The following is a 20,381-nucleotide window of genomic DNA, read 5'->3' as shown; positions in this document are numbered from 1 at the left end:
TCAGTGATCTATTCAACAGCACAGGATATGATAAAAGCTTTGAAAACAACATGCATCTGTGAATTGAAAACTTAATATTGTGTACATTAACAAGGTTAGTGAAGACACAACAGAGTAAATGACGACAGTGAGAAAACAGAACACATACCTAGAAGGCAAACCATGCTTTCTGCAATTGGGTGAGATTAGTTTACTAACAGGAAAGAGAGTATCAAACCCCATGCTATTGATGTTTACAGCATACAAATTTCTTTCTAGTAAAAAATAATGAACCAGAAGAACTGTTACATAACCCCAAAATATAAAAAAATAGTGTGTAAAGTACTCCAGGGAGTAAGGGAATTGAATACAGAAATAACTTTTTGAATCCTGAATATTGTGAATATGTATTGTGAAGTTTTGAAATCTTAAGGAGAGGAAATTTTAAGTGATTTCTATTAGATTTTAAGAAGATGCTAGGATATCTTCATTATAAATATGTTCCAATGTTATTCAAATAAATCTTATGGATATCTCTAAAAATCAAACAAATCCCATAGCACTTCAACGTCACCTTTAGACATGACTCAGAAGCTATTTTAAAACATTATATTCATATAACAAAATGCCTAATGCAGCAGAAGAATGACTTCTAAAGAGAAGAGTTAGAAAAATGAATGATTCTTTCCTTTTATCATGCAAGGCGCAGATTAAGATGTCACATAAACTGATGACAGCAAGTGTAAGATTGCAATTAATAACACTGAAATCTCCAAATACTTACATGAACTCCATGTTTTTGCCATGTACACATTTCAAGGTCATTTCCTTACCATTGACATTTCTAGAATCATGCAGTAAAACTAAGAACCTTGAAATAGCTTCATGTTTTAATAATATTACCTTCTCCTCTACCTTTACATCTCCTGTGGTTTGTGATTCTTGTAGTTGTTTCAGAGAGTCACTAAAGAATAAATTATAACTTTCTTGGAGAGTTTTCATTTGTTTTTCCAGTTCATTTCTTTCTTCATCTGTCAATCTAAAATAACCAGAAAGTATGAAATGAAGAGTGCAAGTCCTCAAGCAATAAAGATGATATATTAGGCTCGATGATTTTATAAAGTACTTTTCTAAATAAGTATACAATCATAAAATAAAATATCTCATATACAGACTGATCAGGTCTTAGAATGACTGCATATGGAAATTAAGGGTGGTGCTAAACACATCTAGGAATCCTTCTGTTGCCTAAAAATGGGGACTGAAGGAAAGGGTATGAATTAATATATTAGCACCTCTCTAGCATATACACAAGGAACAGTAGTACTGTTAGTCCCAACATGGGAAAGGGACAATAAGACGAAACTTGTTGAAGCTGAAGGATGAATAAAGAGAAAATAACATTATTCTCTAAGGTACAATATAAAATCATTCTGGAATAATCTTAAAGTGGTCAGTTGAAATGGGCTTAAGAAAAGGGTAGATTCCTTCCCTGTTTGAGGCATGAGCTGAAATATATGAAATGCCTTGTTGCAAAAAGTAGGACCAAAATATGAGAAATCAGGTTGCCACAGGTCTCAGTTAAGAAAATCGAGAATTTATTTACACACATTTTCCAAAAGGTAAGTCTCAGACAGTAATACTTATATTAAGACTTGGCTTGGAGTCTTCACAACTCACTAGCTACTGATCCTTAACCTCTCTGAACTTGTTTTCTTAACAATAATATATGGAGATAATAAGTACCTTTCAGGCTCTGGGTAAAGACAGATTAAAGTGACTAAAAATGACAATTACTTAAATTGCTAAATTTATAATCTCATGTAAATTTATAATTTCTTAGTAAACTACATTACTAAGTAAATTTGTGATTGAGTTCCATTTTTAAAATCTGAGCTAAAATTTACCATCTTCTATTTGCCTAATGTTTTTCAGACCACTTTCCTACATCGAAAAAAAAAGGTTCATGAAAACCAACATACTTGTCTCCATGTTTAGCCAAAAATATCTGCATGGTTTGAAGTGCCTCCGATAATTGTTCCTTCTTGGTTAATATTTCTTCACTGGAAATCTGCAAGGTAATGAAAATGCATTCATATTCTGCCCTCATAGAGACTAACCAACAGTAATTTTTAAAAATGACTCAATCTCATCAAGACCCAAATGATGTCTATTTTCTGAGGGACCCAAGTCAATAACTCATTACTTATTATCAGTCTATGGGCCTGGATAGGAGGAGTGCTTTATATTTAGAATGCATAATTAAGAAAAGCCTTATTATTTCATAAGGAAATAACAATACAGCATTATATGGTTTCTGCATTTGTCCCATGCAACCATGAATCAGGTTGCCTTATCCCAGAGGTTCAGCGCCGGCCCAATGTGTTCCTTGTGCCCAAAACATACATGAATGAAGAACACTACTCCCAACGAGTATCTTCCTTCCCCCACACTCCTGGATACCAAGCTCCTTTTGAAAAAAAATTATCGTGACAGTTTAATCTGTATGTCTGCACATCAAGAGTAAATAATTTTTATTGCTAAGACTTTCACTTGAGAAAGTTGCCTGTGATGGTCAGAGCCATAAAAGTGATCTCTCTGAGGATAACAAGCAACACTTTCTCCTAATTTCTAGTATATCATTTCTGAATACCTAATATCAGAAATGAATTGCCATTCTTTTAAGTGAGCAGAAATGAGAATGATGGACCAATGAAAAGGTCTCATTCCCCTTGATGTATTTGACTTCCAATCAATTTCAAGTCTATTTTTCATGGTTACAGGTAATAATGAGGCCATATTGATATTTTGAAAGACATTTATTATTCACATCAAATTGCCTTAAATTCTTTTATCAAGTGTTGTTACAGATTTATAATTTAGGCCACAGTCTGCATTTAAAAAAAAAGGATGTGTCTATCTTTTATGTCCAGTAGGTCTAAAACAGGCATAGTAAAATTCTGGAAGACTGAAAACTACAGAATGTGAAAATACCAATGGTTTATAATCCACATTTCTCAAAAGAAACTATTGTCCTAGACATTTTTGCTAAGCTCTTGTCTCTATTTTAGTTCTTTTCCTATTTGACAAGAGGGGAAGAAAAGAAGACATTTTAAACTAAATATATGCATAATATTATTTTGAAGGTTTTGCATTTAAAACATCTAATGTAGTTGCTTTCCAGCTTCTTATTCCTTCCACACCATATGAAATATAATAGCAAGACTATGAGCGAAAATGGCTTTATTTCATTGAATAATCAAAGTATATACGCAGACTTGAAAACTTCAATGGGGAGTCCCGGATAAAGTACATCGGCCTCAAGCCGTAGGGATAATTAGACAAGACACTGAAGTTTCCCCTGCTTACTTATGTCAACAATGTCAGCTGATGATGAGTACTGATGTGGAGCTAGTGGGGAACACTAATGATAGCTAACAGCCCCTAAAGCAGTGGTTCCCAAACTTATTTGGCCTACCACCCCCTTTCCAGAAAAAATATTACTCAGCGCCCCCTGGAAATTATTTTTTTTTAAATTTTAATAGCAATTAAACAGAAAGATATATGTATTAATGTTTCTACCTTTTTCGTAAAATATAGTAAAGAAAGGTGTAAATTAGAAACATTGAAGTTTGAAATTATGAAACTATTTATTGAACTCAGACTAGAAAGGTAATACAAAAAAAGTTAAAACAAATGCACCTGTGGCCATCACCGCCCCCCTGGATCGCTGCAGCTCCCACCAGGGGGCGGTAGCGCCCACTTTGGGAATCACTGCCCTAAAGTTTCCAAACATCAGGCAGGGGCAGGGTAGGACAAGTTTTTCCAAAAAAAAGTGATACTTAATTTAGCAGAAATATTTTAAAAACACACCTGCAGTTCCGGTGCTGTCACCACCAGCAGCAGCAATACTGAAATTTACACCTTAACGACCAATGCCCTGAGAGCTTCAAGTGGAGGCAGTCCCATGGACACACCATGGAGCACTAGCACCTCAGAAGCTGGAGCTATTCTGCTAATGCCAAGTAGTTGGGGTACAGAAAATAGCCCACAGAACTAAAGAATTCATTTAGGTAAGGGAAAGAATCTAGAATTTCCAGTGATTGATGGGAGAACACTTCTTCATAAAACAAAAAAAGTCCAGAAAGGCACAACTAAACTCAAACCTCAAAAATGTGAATATCCTAGTTTGTATTTTTGTAATTCTGTTTTGTAATTCTTGAAGCTTTGTTTACATTTGTTAAGAATGAGATGGTCTACATTTGTGATATGGAGGGCCTGGATTTACTCTGGGCACAAAACAGGATGCCTCTGCTGCTCTTTGGCAATTCTCATCATAGTCATCAAGAAGCAGGCCTAACCATTAGGAAAAGCAGCACAACATATCCGTTTACTACTAATAAGACTAATATATATAGTTCAGGCTTTGAAATCAGAAAACACCTTCTTCTGCCTGCCACATACTGTGATTCAATGGGCAAGTTACTTAACCTATCTGGTCTTCATTATAAATACCTATAAAAATGGGGGGCGGGAGGGGGGTAAAGAATTACACATTCTTTAGGTGGACTGTCATGTCAGTAAATTCTACCCACTATTATTATTATTAACCAGGACCTCGGTGAATACCTTTTGCTTAGAGAAGGGAGATTTCCCAGCCTTCTCTCCATCTCTCAACATCTTGCTGATATTTGACACCCATTTCTGTAATTCTTTGGCTTTTTCAACATGCTCTTTTTTTTCTTCTTCCAGTGACTTCTGGCAGGTGTGAGTAGTAAGAAAAGATATATTATAGTAAATGACCGAGCTATGAAACTCATCTCTCCATAGAAAACAAGTATAAAAATGTGTTTTCATCACACTCAGGTTACTGAGACCTTTTATTCATTCACTTAACCATGCTTATCACGTCACATAGCAGATGTGCTTCCAAAATGTTTATGGCAGCAAAGGAAGCTGAGGCATTCTTCAATGTTCAGTCTACCCTCCCAGCTGGTCTATCAATACGACAAATTTAAAAACTTGATTTTATTCATGAAGCACTAGAAGACCTCTGAGTGGTTGCCTTTGCATTAGCAGTACAAACACAATTGTCTTGGCAGAAAAGTAGGAAACAACAGAAAGCCGAAAGATAGAGAATGTGTACACACATTTGGAAAACACATAAAATGAAGAAAAGTCTTTCCCCCTCTTCCAACACACAATCCAATCATCACAAAGTATAACAAGAAATGGGAAAATTGTAGTAAATGTTTAATATGTAAAGAAGGCTACTACATACAGAAAAGCTAAACACTTTTTCATTTTTCAAGGCAATCTGAAACACTACCGCTACAGGGATGTTGGGGAAGAATGTACATCTCTCCCTTTGGTTCCACGGTGCTTTCTGGAGAGCTCTTTCAGTGAGTGTGCAGGATCCTTCAATGGATCATCAGGCTGGATCCATTCAGTGATGCAGTTCTGAGGAAAGGATGCTCTGAACTTGCTGGACTTCAAGCTTATGCTGTATTCTAGGCAAAATACTTTTATTTTCAGTGTGGGAAAGATTGAAAAAACTCATCTCAAAGTTCAATGAAACCATTTTTGAGAGCAGTAAATCTTTTGTGATTTTCAATTTTAGTCTCTCTTCTGAACCGTCAGCTATTTCCGGCCCTCCAGAAATAAATGTTGTCCTGAGTATGTGACACAATTACTAGACTGTATATTTAACTGATTTAATCATGCTCTGGACAGATCACATGAACTGGACTGCATCACTCCTGTGCAGTTATTTCAACGTGTTCTATTGTGACGAATAATACAGGCTAGAAATCCCTGTCATCAAGGGTTCAGATACTTCTAAGAGTTTAAGTCCTGTGTGGAAATCAAAATCAGCCTTTTCTAATGCTTCTTTATATGTCAACTTTCTTTTTGTTTGGGGACATATTATATTTCTGACATACGACTTTTGATCTTTGAGGTTTGTGGCAAGGAAGACATCGATAATACCTACTTGGAGAGCCTCTTCAATTGACAACCGGGAGTGACCCTGTGGCTCTATCAACCCCCCAGTCAAGTACTGAAACTCCAAACATCGGATTCCCATTTCCTTACTGATGATATTTGCATTCACAGCGTCCACCACTGACATCGTTTTGTTCTTGACAGGATGGCTAATGCCTGTGATGACTAATTCACACTGTCGCAGCTGCTGGGCAAACCCCTCATCAACTAGGCCTCTATGCAAAGCTTCACCCACCCGGTACCTTTTGCCAGTAAGAGGATCAATTATCCCCCCTGTGCTGACCTGGGCTTCAAGGCATCTGAGGGCCGTAATCCGATCAATCAAATTTCTACGGGAGGCCTTTAGGACAGAGATCCTCTCTCCACTAGACGTCAGCCAATACCCTGCAATAGGACTATGCAAATCCTTCTTGGGAACTAACCGGCTGAGCAAAGAATCAGCAAGTTCTGTGAGTGTGATGAGGCCTTCCTGATACTTTTTGACCAAGGCTTTGTCAAGGGTTCCCTGTTCCACAGCCTCGTTAATATTGAACTGTAATCCTGTTTTAGCATCAGCCAGCATATGAGAAGGATTCCCATAGGATTCAAAAAATGTGGCTTCCCTCCACTGGTACTGCTGCCCTGAGAGCTCAAGGTATGTACTTTTTTCTATTAGGTTTCTCTGGAAAGCCTCATATGCAGTCAGTTCTGCTCCTGTCTTGATATCTACTACGGAAATCCTATGAGTTTTTGCTACATTGAGATTGGAAATGTTCCTCTCCCCAAATGGAAACAGAAGGCACTGGCAATCTACATCAAATACACACATCTGCAGTAATTCTGAATAATACAGAGCCTGCTTGTTATTGGGATTAGGAAAAACTCGTGTGTTGCTCGATGGCTCATGTAAGAATTGTAGGATGGCATTGTTTAACAAGCCTTGCTGCAGAGCAATTTCTGGTGAGACACGCACTCCTCTTACTGGGTCAATGATGCCTCCGCTGGCAATCTGGGCCTCCAAGATATGTTTACCTTTTTGTCTGTCAAGCACTCTATTTTCCATCGCTTGAAACACTGACAACGTCTTAGAATTATATGAATATCCCAGGGCTGCCTTCTCTGCCTCAAGGAGCCTAATTTTGAATTCGGGGTCAATAACTCCTTTAAGGATTGCATCTTCGACAGAATACGTCTGACCTGAAATGGGATCAATTATAAAACCTGTGGCAGCCTGTGCTTCTAAAAATGCTAAAGCCATCATTTTGTCTATTATGATTTTCTTGGCTGCTGAGGCAAATGAAATCTTTTCTTTTGTGGATTCTAGATAAAGCCCTGCAATCGAGGTGGCTTTCGTCAAAAACTTGCTAAGAGTTTTCTGAACGTCTTCAACAGTCTTAAGACCAAGTCGCAGCTGCTCAACTGTTTTCATGTCCAGAAGCTTAGCCTCAACCAACTGCCTGGCAGTCACAGTGTGCCGGAGCCCTTGGAATGTAAATTCATCATCCCTAACCGAACATGAATGGTCGCCATCAACGTTCTGGCAGGTCTCTGGTTCTAAGCCTCTCTTAAGAAAATCTCCTCTCTTGAGTCCAAACATCCATCCTTCAGTACTGGAACCGGGGCTCTTTTCTTGTTTTAATGTTGTGACTTCTGTACGCATATCATACTGCTTGTTCTTAGCTATCTGTAACAGGAATTTACAAGGCGTTAAAAGTCACCTAAAGAACACTGTCACTTTACTCAATCCAAATATAATTCCTAGAAAAACAAAGATGAGATAACTAAAGAGAAGAAAAAGTTCAAACTAAAGATGATTCAGGAATAAGTAATATATTTTGAAAGTCTGAAGCTTACTTTAGATGACAAGGTATTAAAAAGGTATGAAGGTGAAGGGATTAAGAAAAAAAACTCATAGACAACAGTACTATGGTAATTACCAGAGGGGAAGGGGGGTGGGGTGAGGTAGAAGAGGATAAAGGGGGGATAAATGGTGATGGAAGGAGACTTGACTTGGGGTTTGGAAAACACAATACAATATCTAGATGATGTATTATAGAATTATACACCTGAAACCTGCACAATTTTATTAACCAATGTCACCCCAATAAATTCAATTTAATAAAAGATGAGGGAAAAAGACTAAGATGAAATTTTTCCAGAGAACATGTTAGAAATTAAAATTAATTGCTTGGTTTTTCTAGCTTTCTTATGGGCATATTTTTTAGAATATAATCCCATAGATATAGCATATAACCATTACATTCATGTGTTTAATTTCACACATTTAAAAATGAAAGATTAATAATTTGTAGTAAAGATGCAGTAAACCGCTAGAAAATGATAGCATTATTTCCTATCAGAACAACAAAAAGCCAATCACATTTATCGTTATTTTAAAAAATCTAGTCTAGCAGGGAAAGGAAAGAAGAGAAGAAACTTAACACAGGTAGCTGATAAGGTGTCAGGACCCAGATTATACCTCTAAGGGTGCCAAAAGCTTCACCAGGTCCACTTCACATTTGTCCTCCTGACATCTCACAGGTGGCCTGGAACTGTACAGAGCTTGATCTCTTATCTTCTCTATTTCTGAGAGTCTTGGCATAGGATTTTTGTCATCAAAAGTTATCTGCAATTCAGTGCTTGTTTGAGAAAAATACTCAGAGTAACACTGCTGGCTTTTCTCTTTCTCCAGCGGGGACTTTGATGTCCAGCAATGGGGATCCTTTTGTTCGACAACCCGATGTTGCCACTTCTCTTCCGACGGCTGTGGTTCTTGAGTCCATCTCAACAGAGGAGACCTGGGCGTTGGGTGATGCTGTCCCGAGTTCCTAGAGAAGAGGTCTCTGGAGTGCTGACATTCCTTCGCTGCCGCCTCAAAATCTGGTTTGAAGCTGTAGTCCTTGGCTGGGCTCTTTTTTTGGATTTCACACTGGAGCAAAACTAACTGATGCTCGTGTTCCTTTATCTGCTGATCCATTTTGTGCTTCAGGTTTTCAACTTCACGTTTCTGGGCTGCCAGCTCCTCTTCGAGTTTCCGACATTTTTGGTAATGATTTGCTTCTACATTCTGCCCCTGCTGGATATGCTCACGATATTGTTGAAGCTGTCTCTCAAGTTCTCGAATCTTTGTTTCACAGAGCTTAGCATTCTCTTGAGCTCTGCAGTTTTCTCGCTGAAGAGACACAAAGTCGAGCCTGATACCGGAAATGTCATTTTCAGTGATAACTTTGGAGCCCATTAATTTTTCCATCTTTTTCCGAAACTCCTCTGCCGAACGTTTGAACTTATCAGATTCTTCCTGAAACAGGACCATCTTTCTGTAGATCATCTGCTCCTCTATGGTCTTTAAGTGCAGTTCGTCTTGTACCCTTTTCAACCTGTTATTTAACTCTTGCACCTGAGCTTGCTGGAGCTGGACTTTCTGCTCCCCCAGTCGCTTCTCCTCTTTGGAAGCATTCAGCTCAGCGTTCAGATTTCTAACCTCTTTCTCGGTATTCTGGATGATGATGTTCTGCTGGTCACACTTTTGCTTAAACTCATTTACTAAATTTAGACTTCTGGCGAGGTCTTCTTCTAGGCATTTGATTTTTCTGTGGAAATCCTGCTCTGTTTTCGTCTGTTTATGCAAGTGTTCGTTTGTGTTACGAAGCTGATCTTTAAAACCATCTGCCTGAATTTTCAGGGCTTCACATCTTTGCTGGATAGCTTGTTTCTCTAAAACCACATGGGTCGATTCCGCCTGAATTCTCTGCATCGCTAACTTGGTTTCATTATTCTGCCTAATCAGCTCATCTACTTTTTGTCTTTGCATTTCTGCACACTTATTACTTTTCTCCAATTCTTCCTTCAGCTTTTGGATTTTTTCATCATTTTCTCTTTCAGCTTTAATATTCTGAAGCAACTGTGCGTGGCTTTTCTCAAATTGTTCTTTGAGATGATCTGATTTTCTCTGGCATGATTGCATTCTTTCATTAGAGAAATCCTTCTCGTCCCGAAAAGAATTCACCTGTGATTTTAAATGCTGAATATTCCTCTCAGTTATTGCATGAGTCCTAGTGATGCTGTCTACTTCTCTTTGCAGTTTCCCTTTTTCCTGTTGAAGAGATTCTAGTTCCACCTCATAGCTCTGCTTTATTTTCTTAAGATCACTAGCTTCCTGCATGACTTCCTCGGCTTTATCTGAGGTTTGGTTCAATTGCCGCCCCAGTTCTCTGAGCTGCTGAGAATACCCTTCCTCTACCTGGTCCTTCCTTTCCAACTCTAACTTCAGGCACTTTAGTGTATTATTCGTCTCGTCGAGTTTTTCTTTTAGCAGACGAGCCTTTTCCTCGGATGAAGTCTTCTCGATCTGGAGGGCACTGAGTTCATACTTCAGCTCCCTCATGTCTTTCTCGGCCTTTCTATTGGCGGCCATGAGCTCATCCACCTGCTGCTTGAGCTCCTCCGCTTTCTGTCTGTCTCGCTCTCCATGTGTCATGGCACACGTGGGCACCGTGTTCTCCCGGCAGGAGTGCTGGATTTCAGTTATCTTTCTCCTTGCTTCCAGCTCAATTTTCTGCTTTTCTTTCAACTGTTTCTCTGCTATCTGTTTTTGAGACATCAGATCTCTCTCCATCTGCTTCATCCGCTTCAGGAGCTCTTCCTCATTGTCTCTCTTTCTTCTTAACTCTTCCATTAATTTATTTTTCTGTTGCTCCAAGTCACTGAGACTTGAGTCTTTCCTTTTTAGGTGATCCTCCAGGGTTCTTCTTGTGAAGGTGTTTTCCTCTAACTGGTTCCGGAAATTGCGGAGGTTTTCCTCCACGGCCTCTCTCTTGGCCTCGGCCTCCAGGGTCAGCCGCCGCACGCGCTCCAGCTCCCGCTCCGCTGCCTCCTTCTCCCGCACAATGGCCTCCAGTTCCCTGCGGCACCGCTTGGCTTCGCTTTCAGCCCTGATTTTCTGCAGAGCAATGTCTTCTACATTTCGCTGCTGCTTTCTCAATTCATTTTCTGCAGCCTCCTTGACCTTGGGAAGTTCTTCCTCTACTCGGGACTTTTGTTTCTTTAGCTCGGCTACCATGTACTCCAACTCACTTATCTTTCCTGTAAGTTTGCAATTCTCAATCATGGTTGCCTTCTGGCGCTGAAGCAGATCTGAATAGGCCCCATGTTCAGAATTCTCCTTACACCTCTTCATCTACGAGAGATGTTTAAAAGTGTCAAACCTGTTTTATTCCCATTTATTTTTAAAAATCTGAAGCAAGGCTCAGAAAAGTACTTACAGAAACAGGTAAACCCAAATGCAGAACAAGCACTATCACCACCATCACCACCATCACCACCACCACCTTCTTCTGAGAGGAAGCTTCAGGCAGGCAGCAAAAGGAGAAGACAAAAACCCTTCTGTGGTTTTCTAAACCTTTTTTGTTTGTTTGTTTTGGTCTCTCAGAAATAATTTGGTTGTAAAAATTAGCTAGCTCTGGATTTTATAGCAAGAAGGAACCTTCCAAAACACATAGCCTGTAGATGAAGAAACTGAGGTACAGGGAGATTAAATGAATTTGAAAAGTTCCACAACAGTACTTTTCTGCTCTCGCTCACAACTTAGTCCAAGCTAAGAATATACAACACACCGGAACCAAGTGACATCCAAGAATTTAGTTTTTAATATCTAGCCAATGGAAATTTAAAATGATGTTTACATCCCTATTTCATGGTTAAAGAAACAAAATACAGAACTTTGGGACAGAGAGCCAAATCAGGAAATAAAATGTAACACGGGAAGGAAGAAAATTATACAGAAACTTGTCATTTCTAATGTCAAAATTTTTACTTGTTTATATTGCCATCTTATGACAATTACCATCGGAATTGCTAATGCAAAGGCAGCTACCTTCCCTGGTGGCTTTAGAAAATATGTGCTTCACATACTCACAGATTTTGTTGTTCTTGTTAATGACATGCCTCCTAGGAATCCACCTTGACAAGTACCTTTAGATACTCCGTACATACAAAGATATTTGTTAAATAGAATGCTTGTTAAAATATTCTTAGGGATTCAGCTCCCTATAGAATAAAATGTAAGAAAATTTTTTTACTCTGTTAATGATAGAATCAATCTCAACTGGGAGGAGTAGACTTTGCATTGACTACAGAACTACATGGTCAGGGCTAGTTCTTCATTACAATTTAATTTCTCTTTATTAACACCATAAAGTTGTTAGTTTCAAATCATCAACCCAAAATCATAATTATAAACAGTTTAAACAAGAATAGAAAAATGATTCTAGAGAGACTTTTTTTTGTAAATTGAAAAGCTTTGGTGAATTTCAATAATTTACACTATTGACCATATCTCTTATTTTGCTTCCTCTAATTTCTTGATTCCCAATAATTTTGACAAGAACTTCAGTTGTTTCCTTTGCTAACCTAAATATGGTTTAAATAAGAATTCATATAAAACAAATCTCATAGCAGTCTGCAATATTAAATTTTCAATATTTATTGAGTTGTTGATTTCTAATAGGGTATTTCTCAATTTCTTATCAACCCCTCTTTAAAACTTAGCTATTGCTAAGAAGTTTTGAGCCTTTTTTTCTTAGTTATGTTGTAAGGTTTGAAAAATAAAAAAAATCTCTTGGGAAAAAAAATGTTGTTGAATCCTCCGTATCTTAAGTAAAGTAACTGTACTGTTTAATAATCTCACATTGTCTAAATATTCTGAATTTTTTAGCAAATACTATAAAAATTACCAAAAATCATTCAGTCCTATTGCTGATTTGCTTTCCTGTAGATCTCAAACTTACTCATATAAAAATAACTCCCTCAGTTTTCTCTAACTTTTCCCGAAGGAGACATGCTGTCTTTTAATCTTAGCAATTAATCTTTAATATACAGTACTTTGCTCTAAATATAGACTAGAAAATCTCTTTATCCATGTAATACCCATTACAGATACTCTACTTTCATTTCTAATTTGGTATTATCTTCTGAAATTAACTTGCATCCCTCTTTGATTCTAATGTTTATTATGAAAAGTTCTACTCTCAGACCAAGGTTTCCCATGTGGCTCCTCACAGACTTGGTTTCAGAAACACTACTCTTTGGAGTCTAAAAACTGAGCGATATATCTTTTATAAAAGATATCCTTTGCATTCCACTAATATGATTCCTAAGTGGTAAATTTTATCCAGGAACTTTAAAAATCTATTTTACATTACAGTCTTTGCATGACCTATATTGCTTTGTCTTCAATTCACTGTCATTCCTTTCCGTTTCAAAGGATGTCAGGCATAATTTGTAAATATTCAGGCTTTGTGAAATACCATTTGATTCTATCAACTTTATTCTATCTCATCAGATAAATTGAGCAAAGTGGCTCACATATGAGCAATAAGATATATACTATAAAAAAGGACTTAAATTATTTTATTTTAAATTAAACTACTAAAATATAATTTAAAAGACCTGTATGCCATTTAAAATGGAATTGTATCCCTTAAAAAGTAAAAATATTAAAAATTATGGATGTTCCTCCATAAATGAGAGATATATGCCAATTATTTGGATGGTCATAAATACTCTGATTCTCCTTTGTAAGCACAAAGAAAGCTAGTTATAAAGACGTGCAATTAGCTATGTTAGTGATTTAGTTGCAGAAAACTGTTAACATTGAACAGACTAAAATAGTTTAAAAAAGCAGTGACATTTTTAGAAACTAGGAATGTAATATCTATTAGACATGTACTGCTGTTTTGGTTCTCTCATTATATGAACAGTTATATTAAGTATAATTATCTTCAGAATTTTCAACAACAGTACAATTTAAAATGACTAATGCCCCACAATTTACTAATTTTAGCATTCAGCCTACTATTTTTGTCTGTTCTAAAGTTATGAATAGAAATCATACCAAGATAATAGAGCATAGCATAATCCCTTCAAAAGTATATGTAATAGCCTTTTATGACAAGATATTTATAAACAACTCCTTACTCTATTTGTGAATATATTTTTTAAATGCAAAATCCAAGGTACAGAATTTCTACAAATTAGAAAGGTACTTAAACAGTCTTACTATATACCATATCTTTTTGGCAAATAAATAAATACTGCGCAATTCTTAAAAAGTACTATCATTTTGTACAAACACCTACTACTTCTAAATTAAAACTTTTATGTTTTATATCCTTGAAGATGTAAATTAATTTAAAATGCATAAACAAATTTGTTTATACAGTATTTCTGCAGGCATTGTAACAGTAGTAACTATACTTCAAAGTACACTTCTCAACTGTGAGACAACTGAGAAAAATCCCACCAGTGTCAAAATTTCATAATTTAAGTAGAACCATTTAAGACATTAATCCTATCATATTAGAGTCCTACAGCGAAAATAAAAATGTTCTATTTAGAAAAATCTTTAAAATGTTTAAAAAAAAAACCCTAGGCCTCTACTCTTGTACATTATAATTTTATAATTAAACAATTACCTACATATCAGTTATCAACCATATAAATTTACCATGAAACCATTTTTGTTTTTCCAAACCATACTATATACTTCCTTTTTAGTTAGCTGTTCATACTTAATGGTTACCTCTTCCTCTTCCAGCCTCTTCAATGAATCACCAGCAAATTTAATATATTGTGTCATGAGGGTGAGCAGAGCAGTATATCGTGTTCGTAGGTCCATGAACTGCAAGTAAGAAAAGAATAATAAAAACATAATCTCCAGATGCCCTACATGAGTTGAATAAACGTTAAGTAACAATTACAATATTAAGTAGGCCTTTTGAAAGCAAAGTACACAACCCCCAGTAATAGAAACTGGAATGAGCTTATTACTGTTGTGCAAACCATACTAAATGCAGTTTTCTTCTAAACCTCATCAAGAAGTACATTTATTATAATCTGCAATTAACAATTAATCCTGATTAAAGATTTTTATCAAGTGTAGTTTATAGGTAGAAACTTTCTTTTTGGAACATTGAAAATTTTCTGGAAATGGTTAGTAGTCAAGGCTGCAGAATATTATGAATGTACTGAATGCCACTGAATTGTGCACTTAAAAATGGTTAAAATGATAAAGTTTCCATGTATATTTTATAATATAAATATATAAAATTTTTCAAGTACTGTTTCTCTCTTTTACACTCCCTCCCTTCTCTGCGGTACTTGTATTACCTCTTGGATGATGAGATCTGCGGAGCTCTGCATTCTCCGGCGTTTCACTGGAGACTTTTGTTGTGAATCTACCATGGCCCGGTAGGTCATTGTTTGTAATTCGTAGTCCTGGATAAAGGAGTCAATGAGATGAAATTAATTAAAGCAAAGAGCTAAAGCTTCCTCATGGATCTTAGTTTCACTGAATAACCTTAAAAGAAAATATCACAAAACAATACTTTTAGAAACCTATCCAATCCTGACATGTTCACACAGTGGTAATAAAATCAGAAACATTTAGGGTGGTGAGGAAAGTTCCTAAGTCTCTTTAGAAACTCATGGAAACATTTAGTACAATATGCTAGTTACACTCAGCCTCCCTCTCCTCTAGCTAGGCAATGGCAATGGGCATCTGGGTGGCTAAAGATGATATATTATTGAAGACTTCACAGTGCATGAGAACAGAAAATGTTATAGGTTCTTTAATGGGATACTCTAGCACTGTTAAAGAAAGGAGAGAGAAAGCAAGACCAAGGGTGAGAGAAGGAGAGAAAGAGGGAAGCAGGGAGGGTGGGGGCACAAAGTGACTAAGAAATGAATTTTAGCCCTAGCCCAGGGGTGGGCAACCCCTGGCATGCGTGCCAAACATGGCACGCCAGTAACTTTTGCTGGCACACGAAACCCTCTCTTATAATCTTCCATTTACAATTTTTTTCTTAATATCGATTTTTTTATTTTTCAGATAAATTCAGTGTAGGTGCATCTTAGATAAATAAATAATTTTACATAACAAGTTATCTTAAAGACCATAGACATGGATTGACAAGAGAGGGGAAGAGCAATTTCTATGCCTCTGCCTTAACTCTCCCTGCCTTCCTAGATCCGACCAGTGTTTTGGTTTCATCCACATACGCTTGTGAACCTTTGTTCTCAGTGATGAATTTTGTTAAGTCTCGTAATAGGAGTAGCCTGACGGATGAAAGTAGTAGCTCGTGCATATCTCTGAAGGTCACAAAATATAAACCTGATGTAACATCTCTGTCATTAGTGATGCAGCAGCAAAAGTCCCACTGATAATATCAAACGGAGTCATAAAGTTTTCTGTCGAACTACCAGTGTACATGTATACATTAAAAAATAAATGTATTTTTCATCATCATATACTGTGTTTTTGTCGCTCGAATGAATTTTATTATTTCTTCAAGGTTCTTCACATACGTACACCTTAAGAGATATCAAGTAGGCGTAACATGTTCTCAAAAAATTAGGGTTGGCAGACAGAAGAATTTTGAGTCAGAGATTTTGCTGGTTTTGGCACGCACTCACAAAAAGGTTGCCCACCCCTGCCCTAGCCGGTTTGGCTCAGTGGATAGAGCATTGGCCTGCGGCCTGAAGGGTCCCAAGTTCGACTCTGGCCAAGGGCACATGCCCAGTGGGGGGTGTGCAGGAGGCAGCCAATCAATGATTCTCTCTCATCCTTGATGTTTCTATTTCTCCCTCTCCCTTCCTCTCTGAAATCAATAATATATATATATATATATATATATATATATATATATATATATATATATGCATTTTAGCCCAGCTGGTGTGGTCAGCGGTTGAGCATCAGCCTATGAACCAGGAGGTTATGATTTGATTCCTAGTCAGGGCACATGCCCGGGTTGCGGACTCGATCCACAGTAGGGCGTGTGCAGGAGGCAGTTGATCAGTGATTCTCTCTCATCTTTGATGTTTCTATCTCTCTCCCTCTCCCTTCCTCCCTGAAAGCAATAAAAATATGTATTATAAATGAAATTAATTTCAGAGCTCTGTATTTCTTACGTGTGTAGAGGGCATGTGTGCATGTGCTGTGTAACATAGGGAAAATGAATAAACGAGGGGCTGCCATGTGACTCAGATGCCAAAGAATTAGAAGGTAGGTAGTGTCAAAAGGTTTTCAAATGAAGACTCTGTTTTCACTTGTTAACACAGAGTGAAATGACTTGTAAAGGCTTTGAAAGTTCAATGTAGAATCATATGCCCAAATATTAAATTTGATAGAAGTAAATAACTGAATCCACGTACCTTCACCGCAACTGAGTACTGTTCTGCATATTTTTGACATTCATCCATTTTGCTCTGTTTCATTTCTATTTCTGACACCAGCATCTATAAATACACACAATTTAGATGAAAAAGGACAAGGAATTCTGTGCTACTCAACTACTTAAGATGCTCAAGAACTAAGAAATATCCACATCATTTAAAAGTATAGCTCCTTAACCCTTAGCACATAATATGTAATATGCCTAATGGTTAAAACACAAACTTCTAGATTAAGCCATATAAGTGACCCACCCACATGGGTCACTTTCTCAAAGCAGAAAGTACAAAACTTCATGAAAGTTAGTCAAAAGTAGACTTAAGCCCTTGGCCCCCACCTATTCCTGATCATAACAGAGCTAAAAATTATTGGCTCCTCAAGACAGAAAAAAAAATCTCAAAGCACTGACCTTTCTGTCAAATATGGCTGTTTAATTTTCTACCACTAACCATTTTCATTTATTTAGGATCCCACAAAACTATTGTGACCACCTAGTACCAAAGAGATTTCCATACTATGATTAAATGATCACTTGGAATTTGAAAATTACCCCAACGTGTTACTTTCTTATTCCTTATGCTTTCAAAACGACTTCCAAGAAATCAAAGTAAGTGATATGTGTAGGTTTGCATTGCAAGATTTTAATATTTCGGATTTTTCCTACCTTCTTCCAAATAGCTTTTTGCTTCTTCTTTTAACAAGGGAAAGGACGATAAAGGTCATTACTGACCAACGGCAGACAGCCCTAGCACAGGGAATTGTGTTCACATACCTTCTGTTGGTTCAGCTGTGTGGCTAGGGTTTTACTGTTTTCAGGCTGATTTTCCTGAATCTTTTTCTGAGTAATTTCAACTTGTTGGATCCAGTCATCTAAAGGGTGATAGGTGTCTCTGTAGTACTTCAGCGATTTGCCAATGCCTTCTAAGTCCCGTAACCTAAAAAACAACAGAATAGTCACAGTTTCCAATAGCGTCCATTAGAAGGGTGGTAAGTGTAGTGAAGAAGGGAAAGACAGAATAACTGTACTGCAATGCACTCAGTACAACAATTCAAGGGTACAGCACTCTGAAGCACATCTCTAAGGGCAATCACTTTGGCTCGGGTTCAATCTAAATATTTTATTTATGGAATTGTACATGTGATTATCCTAGGGACAAGCCCAAGAGACTAAAGCTAAAAAGCAGGAAAACTGGAAACTTAACCATAACCATTATCAATCAGCATGCCTTGAATACCCAAAGCCTGCATCAAACAGCAGTTCACTTTAGAAATAAGGAGAAGATAGTTCAATGAATGGTTCAACATAGACTGAGAGAGGACTTTCCAGGAGTTGGGATTAAATGCTTCAGTCTCTATGATTTAAAATCACTAAATTAAACCTACAAATCACATATGTTAGAGAGATGAGATATTCTATATTTGAATATCATTTTACTTCTCAAGAATGGTCCTATATCATAAAAGCATTTTCTTTGCATTAATGTAAACATGAAATTAATGAGAAAAGACACTATTCTGTTTCTTTTAAGATGGAGACCTAAAACCATCAGATTTCCTTTCACTTTTTAATCTTATTTATTTTCAGTGTTCTTATATCTTCCATAAAAGTGAACATCAGGTCACTGCAATTTCTTTACACTTCTTAGGTCTAGTATAGAGTGCTACATGGCTCATGTTCTTACTAAGTCTTGTAAGTTGGTAACAATTTTGAATTATTTAAATATTGTGTTTGAATATTGTAAGCTGTAATAAATGGAGAACTATATTGTTTTACCCTTCAGAAAAAAAGCAAGTAGATTAACTATCCAAATACCAGAGTATATCAATAGTTTTAATAACATAAAATTGAAAATATTTATTTTGAAGTTAAACGTCTTTTTTAAATCCAACATTTAATAAATAAATATAATTAGATAGAGCTCTTGAAACAAACACAATCTATATATATAAAAGGCTAATTGGCAAAGTGTCCCCTTGGGAGTTCCATTGCTCACTATGACGTGTGCTGACCACCAGGGGGCAGCACGGAATGAAGGAAGGTCTGACCAGCAGCTGGGGAAGGGAGGCCCCGGCCAGCAGCTGGCAGCTGGGGAAGGGACGCCCCAATCGGCCCTAATCACCAGCCAGGCCTAGGGACCATACCGGTGCATGAATTTTGTGCACCGGGCATCAATTAAGTATATGTCAAAATTAACTATGTATATCAAATTAACTATATATAAGAGATTTTAAAACAGCCTAATAAGTTTAGATTTTTATCTAGAATATAAGGATATACATTAAATCTGTACTAAACCTGAACAAAAAAAAAGATACTAACCTGTTGTCAATCTGAACATGAACATTTTGCCACCTTTCGGCTAACTGATCAGCCTTTTCTTTGTGCCAGTCAAAATCAAGGTCCCGTTCTTTGTATGTCTTAAACATTTCATCACTGATGGTTTTAGCCTTCTGCAGCTCATCCTCCAATGAATGGAATACCTCTCTCTTTTCATCTACTTCAGCCCGCCATTGCTAAAATACATTAATAGATGAAAGTTATAAAAATGTGTCAACCACTCACTGGGCAAACACGTTATTTACCTAATTTTACAATTTATTTATAGCAGTCACTTGACTGCTATAAAATCAGAGAAAAGAAAAAGTATCTTTCATATACAAAAATAATGGATTAGGTTGAACCTGATGAGATTGCCAATATTTAATTGCACTTTGATCTTAAAAAAACACTTAACAATTTAATAAAGTTCAGCCTAATGAAATTTACATATCAATAGAGCAAAATATATTCCATAAGCAAGTCTGCTACCTCCGTAAGTTGTTTTCATTGTTTATGTTTAAGATAGTTACTAATTTCATTGCTTAAAAATGAATGTACACATTAAAAATCACTAAGATAACTTTGCACCATTGTTTTGCAATAGTTACACTCAGTCCTTTATACACATTTACAGATACAGATGAGTACAACCACCAGTCTTTCTCCTTTCTTAGATTAATTCCTCTATTTGCCTCCTTGATTTTTAAAATAACTGTCCCTTTCAGCAAGAGAATAAATTACAAATAATTTAATTTTTAGCTTCAACTCCTCTTGCTGCCAATATGAACTGATTATAAAAAGCTATTGTCAAGAAGATTCAAACTCAGGAGATCTCACCTCAAATTACAAATGCCTGAACACACTTATCTG

At 36.7% G+C, this 20,381-nt stretch overlaps 1 protein-coding gene across 21 annotated transcripts in view; it reads right to left on the bottom strand.

Moving 5' to 3' along the window:
- The window catches only part of DST (dystonin), a 432,285-nt gene that overhangs the window by 136,637 nt on the left and 275,267 nt on the right, over nucleotides 1-20,381 (bottom strand). For 20 of the 21 annotated variants that reach the window (XM_070418341.1, XM_070418345.1, XM_070418343.1 and 17 more), the window contains 8 exons: nucleotides 19,512-19,705; nucleotides 17,964-18,126; nucleotides 17,173-17,256; nucleotides 15,127-15,234; nucleotides 14,540-14,638; nucleotides 4,609-4,737; nucleotides 1,962-2,050; nucleotides 883-1,018 (listed from right to left, as the gene is read on the bottom strand). In XM_070418341.1, coding sequence (XP_070274442.1) covers nucleotides 883-1,018; nucleotides 1,962-2,050; nucleotides 4,609-4,737; nucleotides 14,540-14,638; nucleotides 15,127-15,234; nucleotides 17,173-17,256; nucleotides 17,964-18,126; nucleotides 19,512-19,705 — 1,002 coding nt within the window. Of the gene's footprint in view, nucleotides 1-882; nucleotides 1,019-1,961; nucleotides 2,051-4,608; nucleotides 4,738-5,211; nucleotides 7,646-8,440; nucleotides 11,138-14,539; nucleotides 14,639-15,126; nucleotides 15,235-17,172; nucleotides 17,257-17,963; nucleotides 18,127-19,511; nucleotides 19,706-20,381 lie in introns of those variants that run through there. The other variant, XM_070418361.1, reaches the window with a different exon arrangement.

This window comes from Myotis yumanensis, unplaced genomic scaffold (assembly GCF_028538775.1).
Source record: "Myotis yumanensis isolate MYYU_CA2020_CCGP unplaced genomic scaffold, mMyoYum1.0.hap1 SCAF_6, whole genome shotgun sequence".
In the NCBI taxonomy this organism is placed as follows: Eukaryota; Metazoa; Chordata; class Mammalia; order Chiroptera; family Vespertilionidae; genus Myotis; species Myotis yumanensis.
This window is presented reverse-complemented; position numbering and strand designations above follow the sequence as displayed.